General features: G+C 37.0%; 1 protein-coding gene across 2 annotated transcripts; it reads right to left on the reverse strand.

Annotated features, from left to right (window-relative positions):
• Positions 1–2,741: 2,741 nt before the first annotated feature.
• On the reverse strand, positions 2,742–6,854 carry LOC120075989 (DUF1997 family protein, putative (DUF1997)). Of its 2 annotated transcripts, none has more exons than XM_039029757.2 (8): positions 6,503–6,854; positions 6,286–6,373; positions 5,304–5,534; positions 5,029–5,137; positions 4,211–4,256; positions 3,859–3,944; positions 3,724–3,782; positions 2,742–3,114 (listed from the first exon to the last, which is right to left on the reverse strand). In XM_039029757.2, the coding sequence occupies exons 2-8, from the start codon at positions 6,366–6,368 to the stop codon at positions 3,000–3,002; spliced, it is 729 nt and encodes a 242-aa protein (XP_038885685.1). In that variant the 5' UTR covers positions 6,369–6,373; positions 6,503–6,854; the 3' UTR covers positions 2,742–2,999. The 2 variants fall into 2 exon arrangements, with proteins under 2 accessions (XP_038885685.1, XP_038885686.1); XM_039029758.2 differs by having other exon boundaries at positions 6,490–6,629.
• Between the last annotated feature and the right edge of the window lie 15,951 nt (positions 6,855–22,805).

The following is a 22,805-nucleotide window of genomic DNA, read 5'->3' on the forward strand; positions in this document are numbered from 1 at the left end:
AATCTACCTCATTGTGCCACTTTCCATTCCCTTAGGGTTTCCTTTTTCCCCCCGAAACGTTAGAGTTAGTTCCGCTCAGGGCTTGGGCCTCGTTTCTTCCAGGCCTAACAATGCCTAACTCACTCAGGGCTAGTTTCAGAGCCATATTACGATCATTAACCAACTAGGCCTCCTTCATACACTCATCCAAGCCTACTAGGTGTCTGCTAATTACCTCAGCTTGCAAAAAGGGTTCAAGCCCATTCAAGAAGGCATTCCTCAGTACGTTTTTAGCCATCTTCGGCAAGGGTGCGGAGTATGTTACGAACTTCTTCACGTATTCCTCGTGGCTCCTTTCTTGCTCGATTCATAGAAGCCTTGTCTCTATGCTTCCTTCGTTCGTCGGCCAGTAACATTCGAATAACCTTCTCTTCAACTCCTCCCACGTGGATATAAAACGTCGATTATGACTCCATTGAAACCAATCAACCTCGTCTGGTGCAAAATTAATGACGACGAATTTTACCTTTTCCGTGTCATTCAATTCGTGTATGTCAAAGTAATATTCGACTCTATACACCCATGATCCGGGATTTTCCCCTAAAAATATTGGCATCTCCAACCTTTTGTATTTACTCTTGTCAGTTCCGCTCAATCCTTACCCCTGACCAGAGTCAGCTTCGTCCATTTTTTTCCTTCACTTCGATCCATCTGAGGTGCCCGATTCATTCCCCTTCCAGGCTGAATTATTCTCTTTCACCTCCCCAGTCAACTTCTCTATATTCTTGTAAAGAACCACTAACATCTCCTTCATATTCGAGATCTCTACATCGCTTTCTTCGATCATCTCTTCCACTTGCTTTTGCACCATCTGCCTTGTTCGCCCCAAGATTTACGGGCTCTGATACCAATTTGTTAGGTATCCTAATTCTGCAACAAAAAAAAAAATGAACACTCAACAAGACAAAACTCCCAAAAAACAGAGCAATGCTCTGAGATAATCTTATTTACTTACTTCAAGGGAAAAACACTACAGAACTATAATGCTTAAGAACAAGAAATCGAAGTAAGAAATGCAAAGAACCGAAATGAAAAGTCAACCAATTCGAGAGGGATGTCGTCTTTCCTCTTTTGAAGCTCCTTCAGACTAATTCTCCAAAAATGTACTTTCTTCCTCATTGTTTCCCTGCTATATAATTCTCAAAGGTGGTCCCCCCTCCCCCCCCCCCCCTCCTTCCTTCCTCAAAAACGGTTATCCATCACTTTCTCAGTTACACATCCTTTCCCTCACATATTCTTTTCCCCCTCTCCTATTTTAGGAAAAATCCCCTTTTTACCCTTTCTTTTATAAATGTTGATGATTGAGGGTTTAACAATATAATGGGTGATCAATCCAATCATAAATCTAAGCATAGAAATTTAAACACATTCAAGAACCACAGTAAATCAAGGAGAAATATAAATTTAGACAGAATCCTCACAATAGATTAATGGGTTTCACCTAGACCTAAGTTAGCTACTTACCTTAGCCAGAAAATCGATCCAAGATAAGCTTTACAATCATAAAATTGATCTAAGAATGAAGAATTACAAAGGAAATGTGAAGAAGAGAAGAGAAAATCATATTGGGGGCTGAAAGTCCGAAGAGAATGACCTAAAATTTGGAGAAAACACTTATATAAAAATGGTCGAGCGCCACTACGCTGTTGGAGAGTGCAACGACGCTCTTATCGTAGCGTCAACCTAGAGTGTAGCTGCGCTCTTCGAGGCGCTCTATTTAGGCATGATTCTACCTTTGAGCACAACTTTGCGCTTTGCCCTGTGGCAGTTTTGTAATTTTGTGCACCTTGTCTTCCTTTTGACCTAGCTGTTTTGTTAAAGCTCCAATTTGGTCCGTTTCAACTCTATTGCTCCCTAAAGTGCTCAATACCTATAAAATAACATATTTAACACATTACTCGGTCATTTTCCTTATTCTTTTCATGGTTGATGCTCCGGAGCTTCGTTTTGACTCATTTTCGTCCCATTTTGACTTCGATGGTCCGTATTGTCCCTCAGTTGCCCAATTACCTATAAAACAGTATAATAAACATGTAAAATACACGAACGAGTCCGAATTAAGAAATGAAAATAGCATTTTTATGGTGCTATCACTCTCATACATGGAATGATGAATTTTATTTCAAATTCTCTCAATGAATATCTCTGTTACAATTGTTTGAAGAGAAGGAAAAAAACATAATTTCATAAAAAGTTTAAGAAAAAATAGGAAGATGAAATTTCCTCCATAGCCCTGCTTTAGTCTTTGAAAGTTATGTAGAAAGAAAAAAACCTATACCTAAAATCTTGTAGGTTAAATTCAAGTGACTAAAAAGTTTTTAGTTTGTGTATAAAATTTACTTATGTCATAAATAGATATTATTTAAATATTGTTTTCATAAAAGATATTACGCATTATATTTAAAGGGTTTAATGGTTATATGTTAAAAAATGAGGGGCAAAGATTCTCCCCACTTTGCCTCTTTTATATATAGTAGAGATTATATGACATTTTGAATTAAAAAATAAGTTTGAAAGATAATTTTAGAGAGAGGAATTTTCTTTTACTTTTCTTTTCAAATTTCAAATAATTAAGAATTATTACATGGCTTTTTAAATCTATTTTCAAAACCTTGTAGATTAAAAAAGGACATTTAAAAACTTAAGAACCAAATGTATATATTGTTGAAAACTTAGACTAAAAAGGTAATTTTTCCAAAATGTTGAATACAAATTAAAATTTTCATTAAATTCTTTGTTTTTTTTGAATCACAAACCAAACAAGGTCCCTAAACCTTTCCCTATCTTGTGACTTGAACTGACTACTTTACTTCCCTCTTTCAGGCATAGCCGCATGGGAGATGGGGCCCAAGCTGAGGTAAATATTGTACAATGTAGAAATGTACAGTGTAAAACACACTTCCCCATAATTTTTTCTTCTTTTGGTTAAAAGAAAGCTTCCCTTTTAACTTTACAGAGCATCAAGAGATGGAGAGTTGGGAATGATCTAACTGCTGACTGATCCATTTTTCATAATCTTGCACTAATTGCCGCAGCAGCAGAGGTACAAGGTTGTCCAATAGAGCTTGTAGCATCCTGTGTCACCATAATTGAATGTCATAAGAAATGGTACATAAACAAGAATGATAATGAATACACAGCAAAAAGAAACTCAATCTCATATTCGAGAATTTCGGGTCTTACTCGATCATCAAAACAGAACTCGAAGACTAATGCAAAAGCTGGTAGCAACAGTTTCTATATACAGCTTATGAGGCTGGCAAACAGAAGAATTCTTGCTAGAAGTTGCTAAACAATATCAGGTTCAGTGAAATCTTTTCCTTTTCATGTTGTTAACTCAAGTTAATACAGTAGACAGAGTATAGATTTTTTTTTTTTTTTTTTTTTTGAGGCAGACAGAGTATAGTCAAAAGGGCACAATTGATAATTATATGATTTTGTCTTCGTTTTAAAAAGTTGTGATGGTTTTCTCACAATGTTTTTACGATAGTTTGTCTTTCTAAAGATAATATTTGGATACTTAGTTTTTTTTTTTCCTTCCTTCAAAGCTTGACTTGGATTTCAAAGACATTATTAGAAAGTAGATAACAAAACGAAAAAACTCACAAGTGGAAGTAATGTTTACGATCTAAATTTTTCAAAACTAAAAACCAAATAGTTATCGAATAGAGTTAAATAACTTACAAATTCCCTGGATTCTCGACTGCAGCAGTAGGCATCAGAGTGAAGGGAAGTGTATAAATCTGCATCAAAAGCACGAATTATTCAGCCAGTAAATGATAAACAATTAAGTATGATATTGATGATAAAGATTATAACCTCCAGAGACAAATTTAACTTCACATCAACTTCCAGATATGAATTTGAATCGACTGTGTCCCATGTCAAGTGATTAATCATCAAGGCTGCACATCTAAAAGCAATGATCAACTAGAGTTTCTTGCTCTCATCACTTGAAATGTCAATTGATTAGAAAAGTGTTTCTACATTTTAGAGACATCAATTTTACGAACGAATAATTCTTAGAGTTCAACCGAACATGGGAGGATTTGAACCTTTGACCTATTAAACGAGGACACATGCCTTAACTAGTTGAGTTACACTTAGATTGACAAATCAATAATTCTCATAGCCAGCTTTATAATAATGTATCAGAGGAAGTTCAGTTTACCTGAAAAATGCTCGTTTTGGCGTTCCACCAATTCTGAACCTTCAAACTGCGAATAAAATTTCAAAAGTCGGCAATTTTGTACCTTTTATAATGTGCTTCCTATTGAATAGATGACAAATAAACTTTACTATGATCTTAATATGCACGTGTATTCATTCATAATTTCCAATTAATGCTCATCTGGGCAGAAGATAGCAGTTTCCTGTTGACTTCAAAACAAATGGGTAGACTATCACATCATCAATCAATCTAATAAAAACCCGTTAGACCTCTCACATCAAACAATTTAGACCTCTCCAAAGAAATTCAAACCTCGTTTGATAACCATTTAATTTTTGTCAAGTGTGCTTGTTTTCTCATCATTTTTTACAATAATTTTCATCTTTTCTAAGAAAACATTATAAGACAATTTTATTTTTTTTAGTTTTTAAAACTTGACATGGATTTTGAAGATACTCCTAAAAGGTAGACAACAAAATAAAACTCAGGTGGAAATAATTTTTATAAGGCTGGGTCTCAAATATAATTTTTTTAAAAAAAAACTAAAAACAAATAATTATCTAACAAAGCCTTAGAGATCACTGGAATGCAGATTGGAGAAATGGTTGCTATTGATCTATTAAACTATGTTCTACAATAATTATCTCCTTCATGCTCAAGTTTAACAAGATCATGAAATGACTCCAATCCAACTATTATAATTCCCTGCAAAGGCTCAATCTCAATCACTCAACTTGCTTAAAATCAATTGCCAATGGGCATCTTGTAAATCTTTGCTGTTTCAAACTAACAACTCATTCAGATACCAGACTTATCACCTTGCAAGAAAGCATCTCAACGGTAAAATCTTTGTCTGTCGGGATCACTCGTAAATCCAGTGTAGGGGCAGCTTCAAAGTTCAAAAGTTGCAATTTAGGCAGAGTGCATCTGCAAAAGCAACACACTAATCATTTACCTCTAAGAGGACATAATAACTTGCAATTAAAGTAATGACTTTGGGTTTGGGCTATTAGAGACAAAAGGGAAGATCATACGCCATTGTTCTAAATACTAATAGGATGAAGCTACCACCGCAGAGACAAAAGGAAGTGACCTGTATGTGTTAGCATCAAGTAACTGGAAACTTCTCAAGGCATTTTTGTTAAGCATTGCTTCAATTCCTGAAGGGTGATTCAGGAATTCTCTGATATGATATATCCTGCCGCTGCGGCTACTGTAACTGGGCAATCTGATCTTCTCCCTTCTTGTGACAGACAAGTTTGCCCTTTTGGTATTAGTCTCAGAATTGGTGGCTTTGGACAGCTTAATCACTTCAAATTTCTTCCTGAGTTAAAGTAACCATTTCTAAGAACCAAAAAATGGAAAAAGATAATTTCTGCAAAAATGATTTAACGGAATCGAGAAAGTATAAGAAATAAATCCAAAATGATGTCAATATCTTCGTTCAAAGGCATTAGTACAACGGTAAACTTATTAAGAGTGCCTTCAATCAGGAGGTCGGGTCAGAAGTTCAAATCTCTCACTTGATGAACTCAAAATAAATAAATAAATATATATATATATATATATATATATATTAGAAGTGAATGATTTAACAGTAAAATTACTTCAGATTTTATACCAAGTTTACAAACTAAAACAAAACAATTAAGAGTTGAAGAGCCTATTTCCATTAGATAACTCTTTGGTTTTTGTTTTTGAAAATTGTGCTAGTTTTTCTTACTGCTTCTTTATCATGATTTTCATCTTCCAAACTAAATACTTGAATTTTTAACCAAATTTCAAAAACAATAACAAGTTCTTAAGACACTACTTTTTTTTAGGCTTGGCTTTTAAAAACACTCTAAGAAAGTAAATAACAAAACAAAGAAATAAAAATGTGGGAATAGTGTTTATAAAATTCATTTTCAAAAGCCAAATGATTAACCAAGGAGACCTTTGAAAAGTATATTTGTTTTTTAGTTCAACGATAACTTCTTACTCTTTGATCTGAGTGCATATATCTGGCAAACTTCTTTCTATATTCAGATTAAAATACAATTTAAATACTGATTAAGCAGAAAACTAATATATACCTCGGTGAACTAAACTTGTGGGCTGCCAGCAGTGGAAACGAGCCTTTTCCTTGCCCAAGCCATTTAGTAGTTAAAACCACCATTCTCTCTACAAACACATTTTCCCCAAAATGAATTACAATGAATAAATATGGAAGCCCCCCAAAAAGGAAAAAGAATCAGACTCTCTAAGGGCAGCTGAGGAAGAAGATACAAGACAGAAACCATTTTTCTTCACCTTGGAGTGGAATTTTATGCTCCTCCGATTGTCAATCGGACGGCGGAGAGCGGCGACCGGAATTCTGAAGTCTGCAGCGGATGGTAAAGAAATTTCTGAAAGAGAATTAAGGAAATGCCACTAAGAAACCCTTCAAGTGCGAATTAGAGAGATGAATTCAAGCCTCATCTTTAACAGAAACGAAAAGCAAATTGAGGTAATATCCAATCGAGAAAATGCACTGAATAATATGGGAAACACGTGGTGGAATCATAAGTGGAATCCCTTATTTTAAGACCATACCGTCCGCCGTCCGTTATCGATTGATTCCAAAGTTTAATTTGATGGGTGAAATCAAAATTAATCTCATATTATCTAACAACATTAGATTAGATTGTTTTTATTTTCTTGTCCATTTTTCTTTTTACTCGTAGAATCTTCTTTATTTTTATTTTTATTTTTTTACTTTTACAATTCTTTGACTTGTATGGTGTTGACTGGTACCAAGATTTAGTCCTAGACATGCAGACAGTGTTTGGAATTCTTAAAAAGAGGAAAGAGAAACGATAATTAATTAATGAATCACAAAATAAAAGGAAAAATTAATAAATAAATAAACCTGAACAAGTAGTTAGAAGCGAGAATTGACGCACATAGTAGGTTGATTTTGTAATTTCACTTCATGATAACTTAAAGCAAAATGTTATACAACTTTTGCTTTAGGAAGTGGGTCAAATTTTATTTAGGTCTTATCAAATAGGTCGTCCATATAATGAACCCATTATAAACCAACTTTCGAAGGTTAAGACAATTTTTTAGTAGTTAATAAACATTTTTTAGTATAATAGTTCATAAACTTGAGCATAGACCAATTAGTCAAGATATATATCATCAGTCAAGAAATTTTTTAGTAGTTAATAAACATTGTCGTCTTGGTCATCCATCTCTCTTAGTCTTAAAAAAGTTTTGTCCTCAGTTTCATAACTTGTCCTCATTAAATTGTGGTTCATGTTAGTTTGCCAAACTTGATCATCTTAGCTCGCACCCTAGTGTTTATAATCGAGCCAATTCTCCTTTCGAATTAGTTCATTCTGACATCTAAGGTCCTTGTCCAGTTGTGTCCAAAACTGATTTTTGATATTTCATTACCTTCGTTGATAATTACTCTCGCATGACTTGGGTATATTTTATGAAGAGTCGTTCTAAGTTACTTTTTCACTTTTGTAATTTTCATGTTGAGATTCAAACTTAGTTTTGTGTGTTAGGATTGATGTCCTAAATCTAGTATATCTCGTGGTTTGTAGTTATGTTAACTGATGCATCTTTGTTATTGTGATGAAATAATGGAGTAGAATGTGATGGTGGAGTATACGTTGTGCATGCAAGTTTTCTCAGCAAGACCCAAGTATAAATCCTACTGAGTTGCCCGGTAAGCCCAGGGTCGAACACAAGGACTAAGGAAATAGAATGCGATAGTAATTTTTGATTACTTTGCGGTGACAAATAAAACAATGCGTTGGTTCGTTGGTTGTTTAAGGTATAAAAGCTATGTAGCGGATTTGAGAAAAGAGTTAATAATACGAAAGATGCAATGAGTATGCGGGGGAATGGGTTGAGAAGGGATTTAACTAACACTTCCTAAGATTGTGTTCATATTATACGATCCTACTACATACATACAACAGCAAGTCATCTCTCAATGCAAATGCTATGGCTTCTAGTTTTAGAACGCATGCGATATATGCGATGGTGTCTATAGGACCTACATTTAAGCCTCTATTCTTGTCTATGCGATGACGAATGATACACACATATACAAGACGACCGCATACTACCATAACCTATCTCTAGGGTACGTGCGATGCATGTTGGCAAATAGAGCTTATCTCTAAGTCTCTATCTCTTGCTTATGCAGATCTAATCTTGCTCTCTCAAGTCTAGATTCTAACCTAGCTCTCTCAAGTCTTAGGTTCTTTCTTTAGACTCTCTCTCGAGTAGCTCTAAAGAGTGATGGGCGCAACATAAGTCAAGATGATCGCATGCAATGAAGATCCTAGGTTATGTTAGCTAAGTACTTCTCAACCCATTCAACAGTTTTAGCTACTCATGCGTATTTTAAAGAGAGTGAACAGATATAGAAATGCAAGTTCCATTCTATATATGAAATCAAAATACAGAATGACAATGTGAAAGAAAGATAAAGAGTTTGGTAGCAATTTATTGTTTCTCAAGGCTTTTACACTGTTCTTCTCTACTCTGCTCAAAAGATATTCTTGCTCTCGCAAGAGTCGACCCTCTTTCTGTTTTCCACGCTCCTTGGCACTCTCTCGAGCTGACCAGGATGATCTTCCGACGTCTTTTCCCTTTTCTCGCTTCCGCCGTCTAAGTATAAGAAACTACGAACAAGGTTAATTATCGTCTATATGGTGAACTCTCTAAAACTGAGCGAACTCCTTCAATGAAGGTAGCCTTCGGTATTTATAGAGCTTCAAGGTGAAGAACCTTTTCTCTCGAATGATTTCACTGATGGGATGTCATTAATTCTCTGTCTGATGCGTCGAATATTTGTCACCGAAAAGTTGAGTGTACTTGCTACAGTATGTCGTTAACGGCTTGTCAACTTAATTCGAAATCGATCGTCATCAGCTTTCTGTCCCATCGTGATTTATTAAGCTTTTCACCCAAATGCGCCTACCTTGATGCGCCTGCTCTATGCGGTCACCTTCTTGAGAAAATTTTCACGAACGCAAACAATCGCATAGCCTTACGGTCGCAATCTCTTATGCGCTCGGACGCTAATTTTCTTGGATTGCAATTTCGCCTTGCGCCAACGCATTTTCCTGCATAAAATACATAAGTTAGTTGTTTTAATGCGATGAACGCATGCGATTGCAATGTTGCAAACTTAATGCTTTTGGACGCAATATTATATATTTTTACCGTTGCAATCCTGTATTGTTTTATATCTTTGTGCTGTAATAACGTGCACTTCTGTCCGTTATCATTAACACAAATTATTTATCTAATAAAATCAGAGATATTTTATTTGATGATTAGACTGCATTATTCAATTCAATAAACTAAGATTCAAGGTTATTTTGTGAAACTTAAACATGTATGTAGAGACATATAGGTGGATCATGTTTAAGTAATAAACTAAATGGTTTGTAGTAGATGGATACGGCTGAGTACCTTATCTTGGTGACACTATGAATACGACCGCTTTGTAGATGTTACAATTGTTGTAAAGTACTACAAATGATTTGATCCTGATCGTTCATGTGGAGACAAGTGAGAGGGGGTATTTTATGCAAAGAGTTTTTATAAGACCAGACTACAAAATGAATAGACTCTCTATGTAATACCGTTACTAGAAGAGATTTACGTTTCACTAGGATGACCATAGGAGACTTGACATTAATTCTAAGTGAGTCGTGAACTCCTGTTTATGACGCCGGTCCTTTGATCTGTATGAGTGAGAGTGACCATGATAGCCAACTCAATAAGCCTACTATTTTAAGGATTTGTCTAATTAGGGAGCTGGGAACACAACTACACAATATGGAATTCACTCTTTCCCAATCCTTAGGAAAGTAGATAAATTGCTCCTTAATAGCTGGTTCCGGGTCTTGAACAATGAGGCATCAATCTCTCACTGGCCCGAGAGATGTTAGTTTATAGTTGGACTATAAACTGTTTGTTCATTAGAGGAATCAATGGTACTTAAGGAGTTAGATATAATTGTAGGGGTAAAATGGTATTTTGAACCAGCTATAATTATGAGCATTTGTGACGGGTCGTCGTTTAGTTGATTGATTATATCCATGGACACAAAAATAAATCTACAACGCGAAGAGTGCAGCTATACGGTCTTTAGTGGAGTGTTTGATCGTTAATGAATATTGATTAATTGGATTAAAGAAGTTGAATCAACTAATCTCATATCATTGGAGCTTCTAATATGTAGGTTCATAAGTTCCCCTCGATAGCTCACTAAAGGAAATACAAGAGGAATGATTTGAATTGTTCAAATCAATTGATAGAATAGCATATTAATGAGATTAATATGATATGGTTAATTATATATTTGATCTATAATTAAGAGAGAAATATTTGAATAGGATTCAAATAAGGAATTTTTTTTTTTTTATGAATCAGATCATAAGAAATTAGTTAATTTTGAGAGATGAAGGCAAATAAACATGTGGTGTTTATTTAATTAATTAATTATATACATTAAATTAGATTTCATATATATAGTTATTTATTAGGTTTGATAATTAATAAAATAAATGTTATTTGATTAATTGAGCTCTAAGGGAAAATATGAAAATACTTGGAGAAGGGTTTCTTCTTCATATAAATTGTTTCTTTTACCCAAATCAAACATGATATTTTCATTTTTTGAAAACCTAGCCTCCAAAATTCTCTCAACACTTTCTCCTTCCCACCATTCCTCCTTCAAGGGTTAGAGACCACTCTTCTACCCTTGGATTCCAAGAGAATATCGAGATCTCTTTTACGGTGGTGTTCATTTTTTGTTGGAGATACATTGCAGAAAAAAAGCTTCGGATTTTCGTGAAGACAAAGGGATCTACAAAGGTAAGAAAATGTTCTTCTTCCCTTTTCTTCTCTCTTCTAAGCATACTAATATGAATATTTATCCATTGTCCATTCTTGTTGCTGTTGTATTTTGTTTCTTTTAAACTAAAAAGGCAAGGCGTTCACACACTTTCGCTCAAGATTCGATCCCTTCATGGTGTTCCCCTTAACATATTGTGAAGTGACATTGTCATTGAGTATTTTAAGAAGCACTTACATCATATTTAGGTAAGCATGGAATTATTCATCAATCATCTTGTGCTCTTCTCAAAATGGATTTGTTGAAGGAAAGAATAGATCTCTTCTTAAAACTGCACGAGCATTATTCTTTCAAATGCATGTTCCAAAGAATTTTTTGGGTTGATGCTATTTCAACGGCATGTTTTTTTATTAGTCGCATGTCTTCATCAATTCTTAAAGGTTAGATTCCATATCATGTTTTATTTTCGTCAAAAGCTTTATTTTCTATTGAGCCAAAAATATTTGGTTGTACATGCTTTGTTCGGGATGTTCATCTTAATCTGACCAAATTAGACCCTAAATCTTTGAAGTGCATTTTCTTAGGCTATTCTCGTGTTCAAAAAGGATACAGATGTTATTGTTCTAGCTTGAACATATATCTTGTATCTGGTGATGTTACATTCTTTAAATACCAGCCTCACACTCCATCTTTACCTAGTACAAGTCAAGGGGAGGATGATGATCTCTTTTATACACCATTGTGTCTCCCACACCCAACCTTAATCCTTCTCCTTCTTTTTATGTCCCTACTTATCCATCTATTCACAGGTCTTGGATTGTCCTATTCCAAGAGATTTTTTGTCATCAGATCCAGGATCAAGTGATAATCTTCCCATTGCCCTTCGTAAAGTTAAATGTTCTTGCACTTATCCTATTGCTTCTTGTATCTCTTACGACTGTTTATCATCTATTACATGTTCTTTTGTTAAATCTCTTGACTTTGTCTCGATCCCTAAAATCGTTCATGAAGCATTGTCACATTTTGGCTGGCGCACTGCGATGATCGACGAGATAAATGCCTTGGATGATAATGGTAATTGGGATTTAGTATCTTTTCCTGTAGGTAAGAAGACTATCGGGTGCAAATAAGTGTTTGCAATTAAGGTTAATCTTGATGGATCAGTAGTTCGTTTAAAAGTGCGCCTTGTGGCCAAAGGTTATGCTCAAATATATGGGATTGACTATTTTGATACATTTTCTCCTATTGCTAAGCTCACTTCTGTCAGGTTATTCATTTATATGGCAGCATCTCAAGGTTGACCTTTACATCAGCTTGACATTAAAAATGTCTTTCTCCATTGTGATTTTCAGGATGAAACATAAATGGAGCAACCTCCTAGGTTTGTTGAAGAAAAACAAATCAAATCACTCAATCTTCTACCGACGATCTACAAATGGTATTATTCTACTTGTATATGTTGATGATATTGTCATAACTGGAAGTGATACATCAGGTATATTGTCTCTCAAATCTTTCCTTCAAATTCAATTTCATACTAAAGACTTGTGAGTGCTAAAGTACTTCTTGGGTATTGAAGTAATAAGAAGAAAAAAGGGTATTTTTATGTAAAAAAAGTTATATGTGTTTGATTTGCTATCTAAGACAGGAAAATTGGGAGCCAACCCATGCAGTACTCCGATGATGCCTAATCTGCAACTTTTAAAAGATGGAGAAACATTTAAAGATCCTGAAAGATATAGAAGATGAAGGAACTCTTAACAAAGAGCATCCATGAGCGCATTCGGATCTTTTCGATTTCACCGTGACCAAAATACAACATATACATTCTAATAGATAGTTATGCAATTTAAACTAATTATAGGCATGCTTTGAACAATAAAAAAACAAAGGAAAAGAGTTCTCATACCAGTTGAAGACCCTCTTCAAGTTTGAAACTCTGATGCAACGGAACACCTCTATGCAATCTCTATCACCCAGCATACAAGTCGTCTGTAACAGCACGAACTATCACGAATAAGTGAACAGCAGCGGGACGACACCACCAAAATGGAGCCTTTTGTATTCTCGAAGTGAGAACCCAAACTGTGGTCTTTGGTGAGTTTGGTAGAGGTAGGAGGAAAAACAAATCGTGTAGATGATAAGCAAGTAGGAGAGAAAAGGAAGCTATCATATAGCTAAATGCTTATCTTTTGCAAGTAGGAGAGAAAAGGAAGCTATCATATAGCTAAATGCTTATCTTTTAGAAGAAGCTACACGATCGTGTAGGTTTTACTATGCGATTGTTTAGTAAAATGTGGACAATTGTTTAGAAAAACACGACACACTATGCGATCGTTTAAGGACTATCTGCGATCGTTTAAGTGCGAGGTGTGCGATCATTTAGGCGTTAAACGACTATCGTATAGGCTCTCGATTTATGCAATCATATATGTTTCCACATCGATGCCAATTTTTCGAACCTTTGTAAAAAATGAAACTAATTTTCAATTTATTCTTCGATTACCATAACCGAAGTGGCTGCTCCCACTAATGCACGTCCGAGAGAAACTTTAGGTCAATTATCATATAATTAACCAATTTAATAATTAATAAATATAATTATATTATATTCTTACCCTATAGTTTGATATCACATATCTACTATAGTAATTTCTCCTTTACTTGATATAAATCATATTTATATCTAATTTCCTCCAAAGCAATGTATCTCATACATTTAGCCAATTATATCATATATAATTAACCAGTCCAATTATATCATATATAATCAAACTTCCTCTTGTCAATTTGAACATTTCAAATTAACTCAAATACCGATTCTCGACTTTATCCAAGCTACCCAGGGGACCTAATAGACCTGTAGCTCGAAGCTCCGACAGTCCGTGAATAGCTGACTAAACTCTTTAGCCACGAGATCCACTATCCATTAACTGTCAGACATTCCACTAAAGACCAACAGTTGAACTCTTCTTACCACAGATATATTCCTGTGTCCATCGGATGTAACTAATCATGAGTATAATGACCCTTTACAGATGCTCATAAGTACAGCTGGGTCAATTTACTGTTTTGCCCATGTAGTTACATCTCACTCCTTAAGTACTACTGATTCCTCTAATGAACAATACAACATAGTCCAACTATGTGTGAACACCTCTCGGGCCAAGAGAAGGTGTGTGGCGCCACATCGTTCAAGCTCTGGAATCAGCCCTTAAGGGAGTTATCTATCTACTTACCCCTGCTTCGGGGAAGGAGTAAATTTCATCTTGTGTAGCTGAGTTCCCAGCTCCCAAATCAGACGAATCCCCAAAATGGTAGGTTTGAATCGACGACAGGAGTTCCCAACTCACTCAGGATTAAGGTCATGTTACTTATGGTCATCCTAGTGAAATGAAGTCTCTGTCATGAACGATGTTATATAATGACTTCGTGGTCAAGTCTTATACGAATTCTTTGTATAGAACGCTCCCGCTGGCATGTCCCCAACACGAATGATTGGGATCAGACCATCTGTGACAAGTCACAACACTTGTGACCATTCCACAAAGCGGGTCGCATCCACAGCGTTACAAGGATAAGGTTTCCCTCATATATCCATATACACTCAAAACATGATCCACTTGTATGTCACCACATACATGCTTAAGTTACATACAGATAACCAGGAATTTTATGTTTATTGGTTTGTGGTAAAGCACATAAAACATGCAACTGAGCAAAAAACAAGATGTGAAGTAAATATCATATATTATACAACACAAGCGTTCGTACAAACTGTTTACAAACTACAGGACATGAGATTTTAGGGCATCAACCCCAACAATCTCCCACTTTTCCTAAAGCGAAGTGGGACGTACATAAAAATAGTACAAAACAATTAACTAGGGCATAAAAGCCCAGCACAAGAAAATCTCCAACTTGCCCTAGTCCAGTCGCGCGCGATCCTGTAGACCCATGCTCTGTAGGTGACCCTCAAACACTGTAGCCATGAGAGCCTTTGTAAACGGGTCAACAACATTGTGCTCTGAAGCGATCTTCGTGACGATCACGTCCCCTCGATGCACTATCTCACGGATCAGATGATACTTCCGCTCTATGTGTTTGTCGCGCCTGTGACTCCTCGGCTCCTTAGAGTTTCCCTCTGCCCCACTATTATCACAATAGAGGGTAATGGGCCTAAACATATTTGGAACAACTTCCAGTGTTGTCAAGAACTTTCTGAGCCAGACGGCCTCCCTAGCAGCTTTGCAAGCAGCTACGTACTCTACCTCCATAGTAGAGTCAGCGATGTACCCCTTCTTAGTGCTTTGCCACACTACAGCTCCTCTGTTAAGAGTAAAGACTGATCCTTATGTGAACTTGCGAGAGTCTTTATCAGTCTAAAAATTCAGAATCCATGTATATAATAAGGATCAAATCCCTAGAACCATACATGAGCATGTAGTCCCTCGTTCTCCGAAGATACTTAAGGATGTTCTTCTCTGTGGTCCAGTGACCCTAGCCTAGGTTAGAGTGATACCTACTAACTATGCCCACAGCGTAGCAGATGTCTAGACGAGTACAGAGCATCGCGTATATCAAACTGCCAACGGCAGACACATATAGGACCCGTCTCATCTCCTCAACCTCTTGAGGCGTCTTAAGACACATGTCCTTCGATAAAGTGACTCCATGCCTGAATGGCAGTAGGCCCCTCTTGGAGTCCTGCATCGAGTACTTGAGCAACATCTTGTCAATGTATGATGCCTGAGACAGTGCTAGCACTTTGTTCTTTCAATCCCGGAAGATCTGTATACCTAGAACAAACTGAGCCTCTCCCAAATCTTTCATTTGGAATTGGGTCGGTAGCCAGTTCTTAACTGTAGTCAGTAGACCTACATCATGTAAATGGTCTTCTCAAGATTGCCATTTAGAAAGGTCATCTTGACGTCCATTTTCCAGATCTCATAATTATAATAAGTTGCAATGGACAGGAGGATGCGGATCGACTTTAACATGGCAACATGCGAGAAAGTCTCCTCATAGTCGACTCCCTCTACCTGGGTATAACCCTTTGCCATAAGTTGAGCCTTGAAGGTCTGTACCTTCCCATCAGCACCCCGTTTGCACTTGTAAATCCATGTACAACCTATAGGTCTTACCCCATCAGGCTAATCTACAAGATCCTATACCGAGAAGTACATCGACTCCATCTCGAGATCCATGGCCTTGACCCATTCATCCCAGTCAACATCCACCATTGCCTTCTGATAAGACAACAGATCATCAACGTCGCCATCTGTTACCATAGCAAGGATTTCCGTGAAACTTAGATAGCGAATGGATAGGTTCGCAACCCTCCCACTACGTCGAGGTTCCCTCAACTCTTAAGGTGGAACCAACCTACTAGATAAACTCCCATCAACAACTCTTGTTGATATAGCAGGCTCTTCAACAACTCTTATTGAAGTTTCAGTAGTTTCATTGGAAAGCTCATGCAACACGACTTTGATTCGTGGACTGTGCTCCCTTATATGATCCTCCTCTAGGAAAGTAGCGTTTTTTGAAACAAACACCCTATTTTCCATCGAATCATAAAAAAAAACCCCTCGTGTACCTTTGAGGTAGCTACAAAGAGGCATAACCTCAACCGTGGTTCCAACTTCTTGGGATTAACCTCAAGCACGTGTGCAGGGCAACCCCAAATGCGGAAGTGACGTAAACTAGCTTTACACCTCTTCTATAACTCTAGAGGTGTTCTTGCAACACTCTTGGAGGGAACATAGTTAAGTATGTATACCACAGTCTCCACTACGAAACCCCAAAACGAGTCCGATAAGGAAGTGTAACTCATCATCGAGCAAACCATGTCCAACAAGGTCCTATTTCTCCTCTCCGCTACACCATTTTGCTGAGGTGTACACGGCGCTGAGAGTTGGGAAACGATTCCATGTTCTATCAAATAGTCCTGAAATGTCGAGTCCATAAACTTTCCACCTCAATCCGATCGAAGTGTTTTGATTCGTCTATCCAATGCATTTTCAACTTCAGCCTTGAACTCATTGAACTTTTCAAAGGATTCAGACTTCCGTTATATAAGATAAACATACCCGTACCTGGAGTAATCATCAGTAAAACTAATAAAATACTCGTAGCCACCTCGGGCTCGCACATTCATAGGACCACAAAGGTCAGAATGTACTAACTCAAGAGGCTCCTTGACTTTATAACCTTTTCAAGTAAAAGGTCGTTTAGTTATTTTACCCTCAAGGCAAGACTCGCATACTAGTAAAGAATTTTCTTCTAACTCACTTAGAAGTCTATTCTTCACCAATCTCTCAATCCTATTGAGATTGATATGCCCTAAACGTAGATGCCAAAGTTGGACATTTTCTTTTGGAGAAATTCGTCGACATTTTGATTGAGTTATAGCAGTTTTATACAATTCAGTATTATAGAGGGAATTGATGGCTAATGGCCTTAGCATATATAAATTCGATTCCAGATTTGCATTACAAATAAAAACACCATCTTTATGAATAAACACTTTATCCACATTAAAAGAGATAGTATATTTACATTGCAATAAACACTTTACAGAAATTAGGTTCCTCTTAAGTTCGGGAACAATATATACATCATTCAAAATAAGAAACCTATTCTGTAAAGTTAACTAGAGCCCTCCCACTGTCACAGCTAAGACGACGTGTCTGGTGCCTACTCGCATCATCATCTCACCAGTCTCCAGCTGTCGCCAAGATCTAATCCCCTGAAAAGAAGAACAAACATAGTTAATGGCGCCCAAATCAATTATCCAGGCTGAATCATCATTCTCCACTAAATAGGTTTCAAGTACAAGTAAATCATATTTACCTTTATCGACCTTGGTCTTAGCCTTGGCTGCTTTCCTCTCTTTCAAATATCGAGGACAGTTCCTCTTCCAGTGTCCATCCTGATTGTAGTGGAAACATTTTTCCTTTTCAACCGGTGGATGCCCCCTTGGGACGACAGACGGTGGGTTAGCAGGCGCCTTCCCTTTTCCCTTACTACCCTTCTTCTTCTTCCCCTTTACAGAGTTAGAAGTAGAAGGTGCAGACTTCGTTCCTGAGGTCCAACCTCTATGGAACGTCCTGGAGGATGAACCAACATTTGTCTCACCCTTCTTCATCTCCTTACTTTTCAGTAAAGATTGGTAGGTCTACAACTCGTTGAGGAGAGTTGTAAGGTTATATTTCATTTTGTTAAAAATCACATTGCTAACAAAGTGCAGAAAGCTCTCCGGCAAAGAATGCAAGATTATGCTAACCTGGCTGCCCTCATCGATAGTAGATCCATTCAACTCCGCCATATTAAAGTAGACCATTATGTTAAGCACATGTTCATGAATAGAGGTTCCTCCTTCCATTTTGGAGTTGAATATATATTTAAGAGCCTCATGCATAAGCTATTCAGACAATTGTCCAAACATCCCCGCAGGGACTCCATGATCTCACGCGCTGAGACCATAGACTCATGTTTCTTGGCCAAGACTTCAAAAATACTTTCCAAGATGTAGGCTTGGGCCTTCTCATTCGCCCTTGCCCATCGCTCATATGCCTCCCAAACATTTCAAGTGGCATTTGGAGCGGGAATAGGAGGACAGGCCTCTATGAGAGTAAACATGAGATCCTCTGATTAGGATCATCATGATCATATGTTTCCATATTGCGAAATTATCGCCAGTTAGTTTTTCGACGCTTAACAAAGCCAACGTGGTTATTGCCATTTTGAAAAAGAGTTATTGCTGAAAATACGAACAAACCTTTATCAGATTTTGCTAAACCACTTTCCAATCAGTTTTGCAAAATAGTTTCAAGTACCCTAAGTTATAGACTTCTATTTTGCAATGATGCCCCAGTGAGGCAGGACAAATGTCACCGGTGGGGTGATCAGATACCCCTTCGCTGGGATGAGACATTCTCACCATTAGGCAGAACCAACTCTTAGAACTGAACCTAACATCCACCATTTTTTTGATCCAGAATTGTTAACCTTTAACAATTTCGTATAAGTGTAACCCCTCGCTTTCGGTGCCAGAGTCCCACCCTAATGAGCCCACCATATGGAAAAGGCAGATTAGGACAAGATACTAAGTTACCTTATCCTCTTACAGGAGATCAAATAAAGAGACACACAAAACTTCCATCCTTTAGGGGGATACTCCCAGGATGCCTCGAGGCGATGCGTAGTAACTTTATTCAACCTAACGATGGAAACCGAGGGATATGCTATCGCACTTCTCACTCTAACTTACTATGAACACTCTCTCCATCCACCTTGATATTGACCTACCCAAACACCATCCATTAGGGAGACACGCCAAAGGTGCCTCGAGGCTGAGGGTAGATCTCATGGTGTGGACTATTTAGGAGAAACGTGAAAGGTTTAAGTGAAGCATCTTATGCCCAAGTACCTCCCACTGAATGTTCTACCTAGCACTTTCCGTCTTTTTAAACTCTGCTCATAAACAACGTTTGTCTATGAAATATGAACAAGTTCAAGTAGTCACATTTAAATATTTTAATGGACTGTTCTTAACTTGCATGCAAGCATCAAATCTATCTAATTCACCTTTCCAGGTAAGTTCCCAGGTAGGGATGTTACATTTCCGTCAACTTAAATACCCCAGCCTAGACAGAACCCATCTTAGACAAAAGGTCCCTTATAGATAGATTTGCTACATTTTAACTTTTTATTAGTCAATTTAATCCTATTAAACTAAATAAAAGATTAAGACCTTAGGGTTGCTAATCATATTAGAACCGTGATCTTAGGTCTATATGATCCAAGTTTTAAACATTTTAAAACATGAATTAAACCTAAGTGAGCATGCATGTCTTTCTTATTTCTTTAGTTCTAATTTCTCTTTAACTTTTAAAAAGAAACAACTAAAAAAACATTGCACACAACGAGGTGTTTATAACAATTATAAAGTAACATATGTGTCATGCTTCATGCAATGTCCGGTCATTACTATACATAACTTTTATATAAAGCGTAATAACCAAGCAAACATGCTATCATTCATCCTTATACTATAACAATTATAATATAAAGATGATGCATGTCAACGCTTTTTATGCATGCATAAATATAACTTTTATATTATATGATGCATGACCATGCTCTTACATAATTAAATCATGCTTCTCTAAATTATAACAATTACAATAAAGAGATGATGCATGACTAATGCATAACCTAAAGTGGGATTTACTATATGTTCATACCATACGACATATAAAAACCATACATCACATATAATAAATTAAGGATTAATGGACCGAGATGAGCCTTTACAAAAAATGGGAATGAAATAACCCTATCTATTACATTTTCCATCGAGCGAATCGGGTCTTGAACCGCCAGGAGGACTCCATCGTGTAGTAAACGCCGAAGGTAGACGATTGCCCAACACGCACTAGACAATAGACGCAAAAAACTAAACGGTCGCATAGACGACAACGAGGCTATGAAGCTTGATCGTCTATGCGATCGCTTAACGCGGCGACAGGTAAATGATTGACCTTGCATTACTAAGAAAACGTTTAGTCAGTAACTAAGCGATGAAGCTTGCTGACCTAAACGATCGTCTAGTACGCGTATGCGTTAAACAATACGTGAGCATCCTGTCGTCTACACGACCCGATACTCAGTGATCGCTTACCTCATCGTCTACACGACGCAATCAACCTTTGATCGTTTCCTTCCTCGAAGAACTGCAACACTTGCTCCAATTTTGTTCACGAACGACTCAAAACTCAAATAGATTTTGAATTACAAACTCGATAATGATTATCAATGCCCAAAAACGCAGAGGCCTTTACAAACAACCGCAAATGTAAAAGAATTAAATCAAACCGAGGTTAACATCCATGAAAACATCCATTACTCCGCACATCCACAGTAATTTAATAAATTTAAACAGGGCAGACATGCACCCACCAAGAATGTATATGTAATTCGTTGCAATAATGAAATTGGAATATCAGAACCTGGCTCTAATACCAATTGAAGGAACTCTTAACGAAGAACATCCATGAGCGCATTCGGATCTTTCTGATTGCACCGTGACCGAAATACAACATATACATTCTAACAGACAGTTATGCAATTTACACTAATTATAGGCATGCTTTGAACAATAAAAAAAAAAAAAAAAACAAAGGGAAAGAGTTCTCATACCAATTGAAGACCCTCTTCAAGCTTGGAACTCTGACGCAGCGGAAGACCTTTACACAATCTCTATCGCCCAGCAAACAAGTTGTCTTTAGCAGCATGAACTATCACGAACAAGTGAACAGCGGCGAGGACGACACCACCAAAATGAAGCCCTTGGTATTCTCGGAGTGAGAACCCAAAGTGTGGTCTTTGGTGTGTTTGGTAGAGGTAGGAGGAAGAACAAATCGTATAGACGATAAGCAAATGGGAGAGAAAGGGAAGCTATCATATAGTTAAATGTTTATCATTTAGAAGAAGCTACACGATCGTGTAGGTTTTACTATACGATCGTTTAGTAAAAGGTGGACGATCGTTTAGAAAAACATGGCACACTATGCGATCGTTTAGAAAAGCTAAGCGATCGTTTAAGGACTAGCATTCGATCGTTTAGGCGCGAGATGTGCGATCGTTTAGGCACTGAGTGACTATCGTATAGGCTCTTGACTTATGCAATCGTATACGTTTCCACACAGATGTCAATTTTTCGAATCTTTGTAAAAAATGAAACTAAATTTCATTTTATTCTTCGGTTACCATAACCGAAGCGGCTACTCCCACTAACACACGTCCGAGAGAAATTTTAGGCCAATTATCATATAATTAACCAATTTAATAATTAATAAATATAATTATATTATATTCTTACCCTATAGTTTGATATCACATATCTACTATAATAATTTCTCCTTTACTTGATATAAATCATATTTATATCTAATTTCCTCCAAAATAATGTATCTCATACATTTAGCCAATTATATCATATATAATTAACCAGTCCAATTATATCATATATAATCGAACTTCCTCTTGTCAATTTGAACATTTCAAATTAACTCAAATACTGATTCTCGACTTTATACAAGCTACCTAGGGGACCTAATGGACCTGTGGCTCGAAGCTCCAACGATTCGTGAATAGCTGACTAAACTCTTTAGCCACGAGAACTACCATCCATTAACTGTCAGGCATTCCACTAAAGACCAACAGTTGAACTCTTCTTACCACAGATATATTTCTGTGTCCATCGGATATAACCAATCATGAGTACGATGACCCTTCACAGATGCTCGTAAGTACAACTGGGTCAATTTACCGTTTTTCCCCTGTAGTTACATCTCACTCCTTAAGTACCACTGATTCCTCTAATGAACAATACAATATAGTCCAACTATGTGTGAACACCTCTCGGGCCAAGAGAAGGTGTGTAGCGTCACATCATTCAAGCCCTGGAATCAGCCCTTAAGGGAGTTATCTATCTATTTACCCTGCTTTGGGGAAGGAGTGAATTCCTTGTGTAGCTGAGTTCCCAGCTCTCAAATCAGATGAATCCCCAAAATGGTAAGTTTGAATCGGCGACCTAACCACTCGCACCCATACAAATCAAAGGACTGCCTTCCATGGCAGGAGTTCCCAACTCACTCAAGATTAAAGTCATGTTACCTATGGTCATCCTAGTCATCCTAGTGAAGTGAAGTCTCTGTCATGAACGGTGTTATA

This window comes from Benincasa hispida, chromosome 4 (genome assembly GCF_027475165.1).
Source record: "Benincasa hispida cultivar pf3 chromosome 4, pf3_genome.v1.1, whole genome shotgun sequence".
Lineage (NCBI taxonomy): Eukaryota > Viridiplantae > Streptophyta > Magnoliopsida > Cucurbitales > Cucurbitaceae > Benincasa > Benincasa hispida.

Excerpts from the sequence above, each read along its gene's own strand:
- LOC120075989 (XM_039029757.2), bottom strand. The coding sequence starts at position 6,368 with ATGGTGGTTTTAACTACTAAATGGCTTGGGCAAGGAAAAGGCTCGTTT. Across the intron at positions 4,257-5,028 it reads TTGAGATGCTTTCTTGCAAG|TTTGAAGGTTCAGAATTGGT; the intron begins GTGATAAGTCTG and ends TTTTATTCGCAG. Across the intron at positions 3,945-4,210 it reads CCAAAACGAGCATTTTTCAG|CCTTGATGATTAATCACTTG; the intron begins GTAAACTGAACT and ends TTAGATGTGCAG.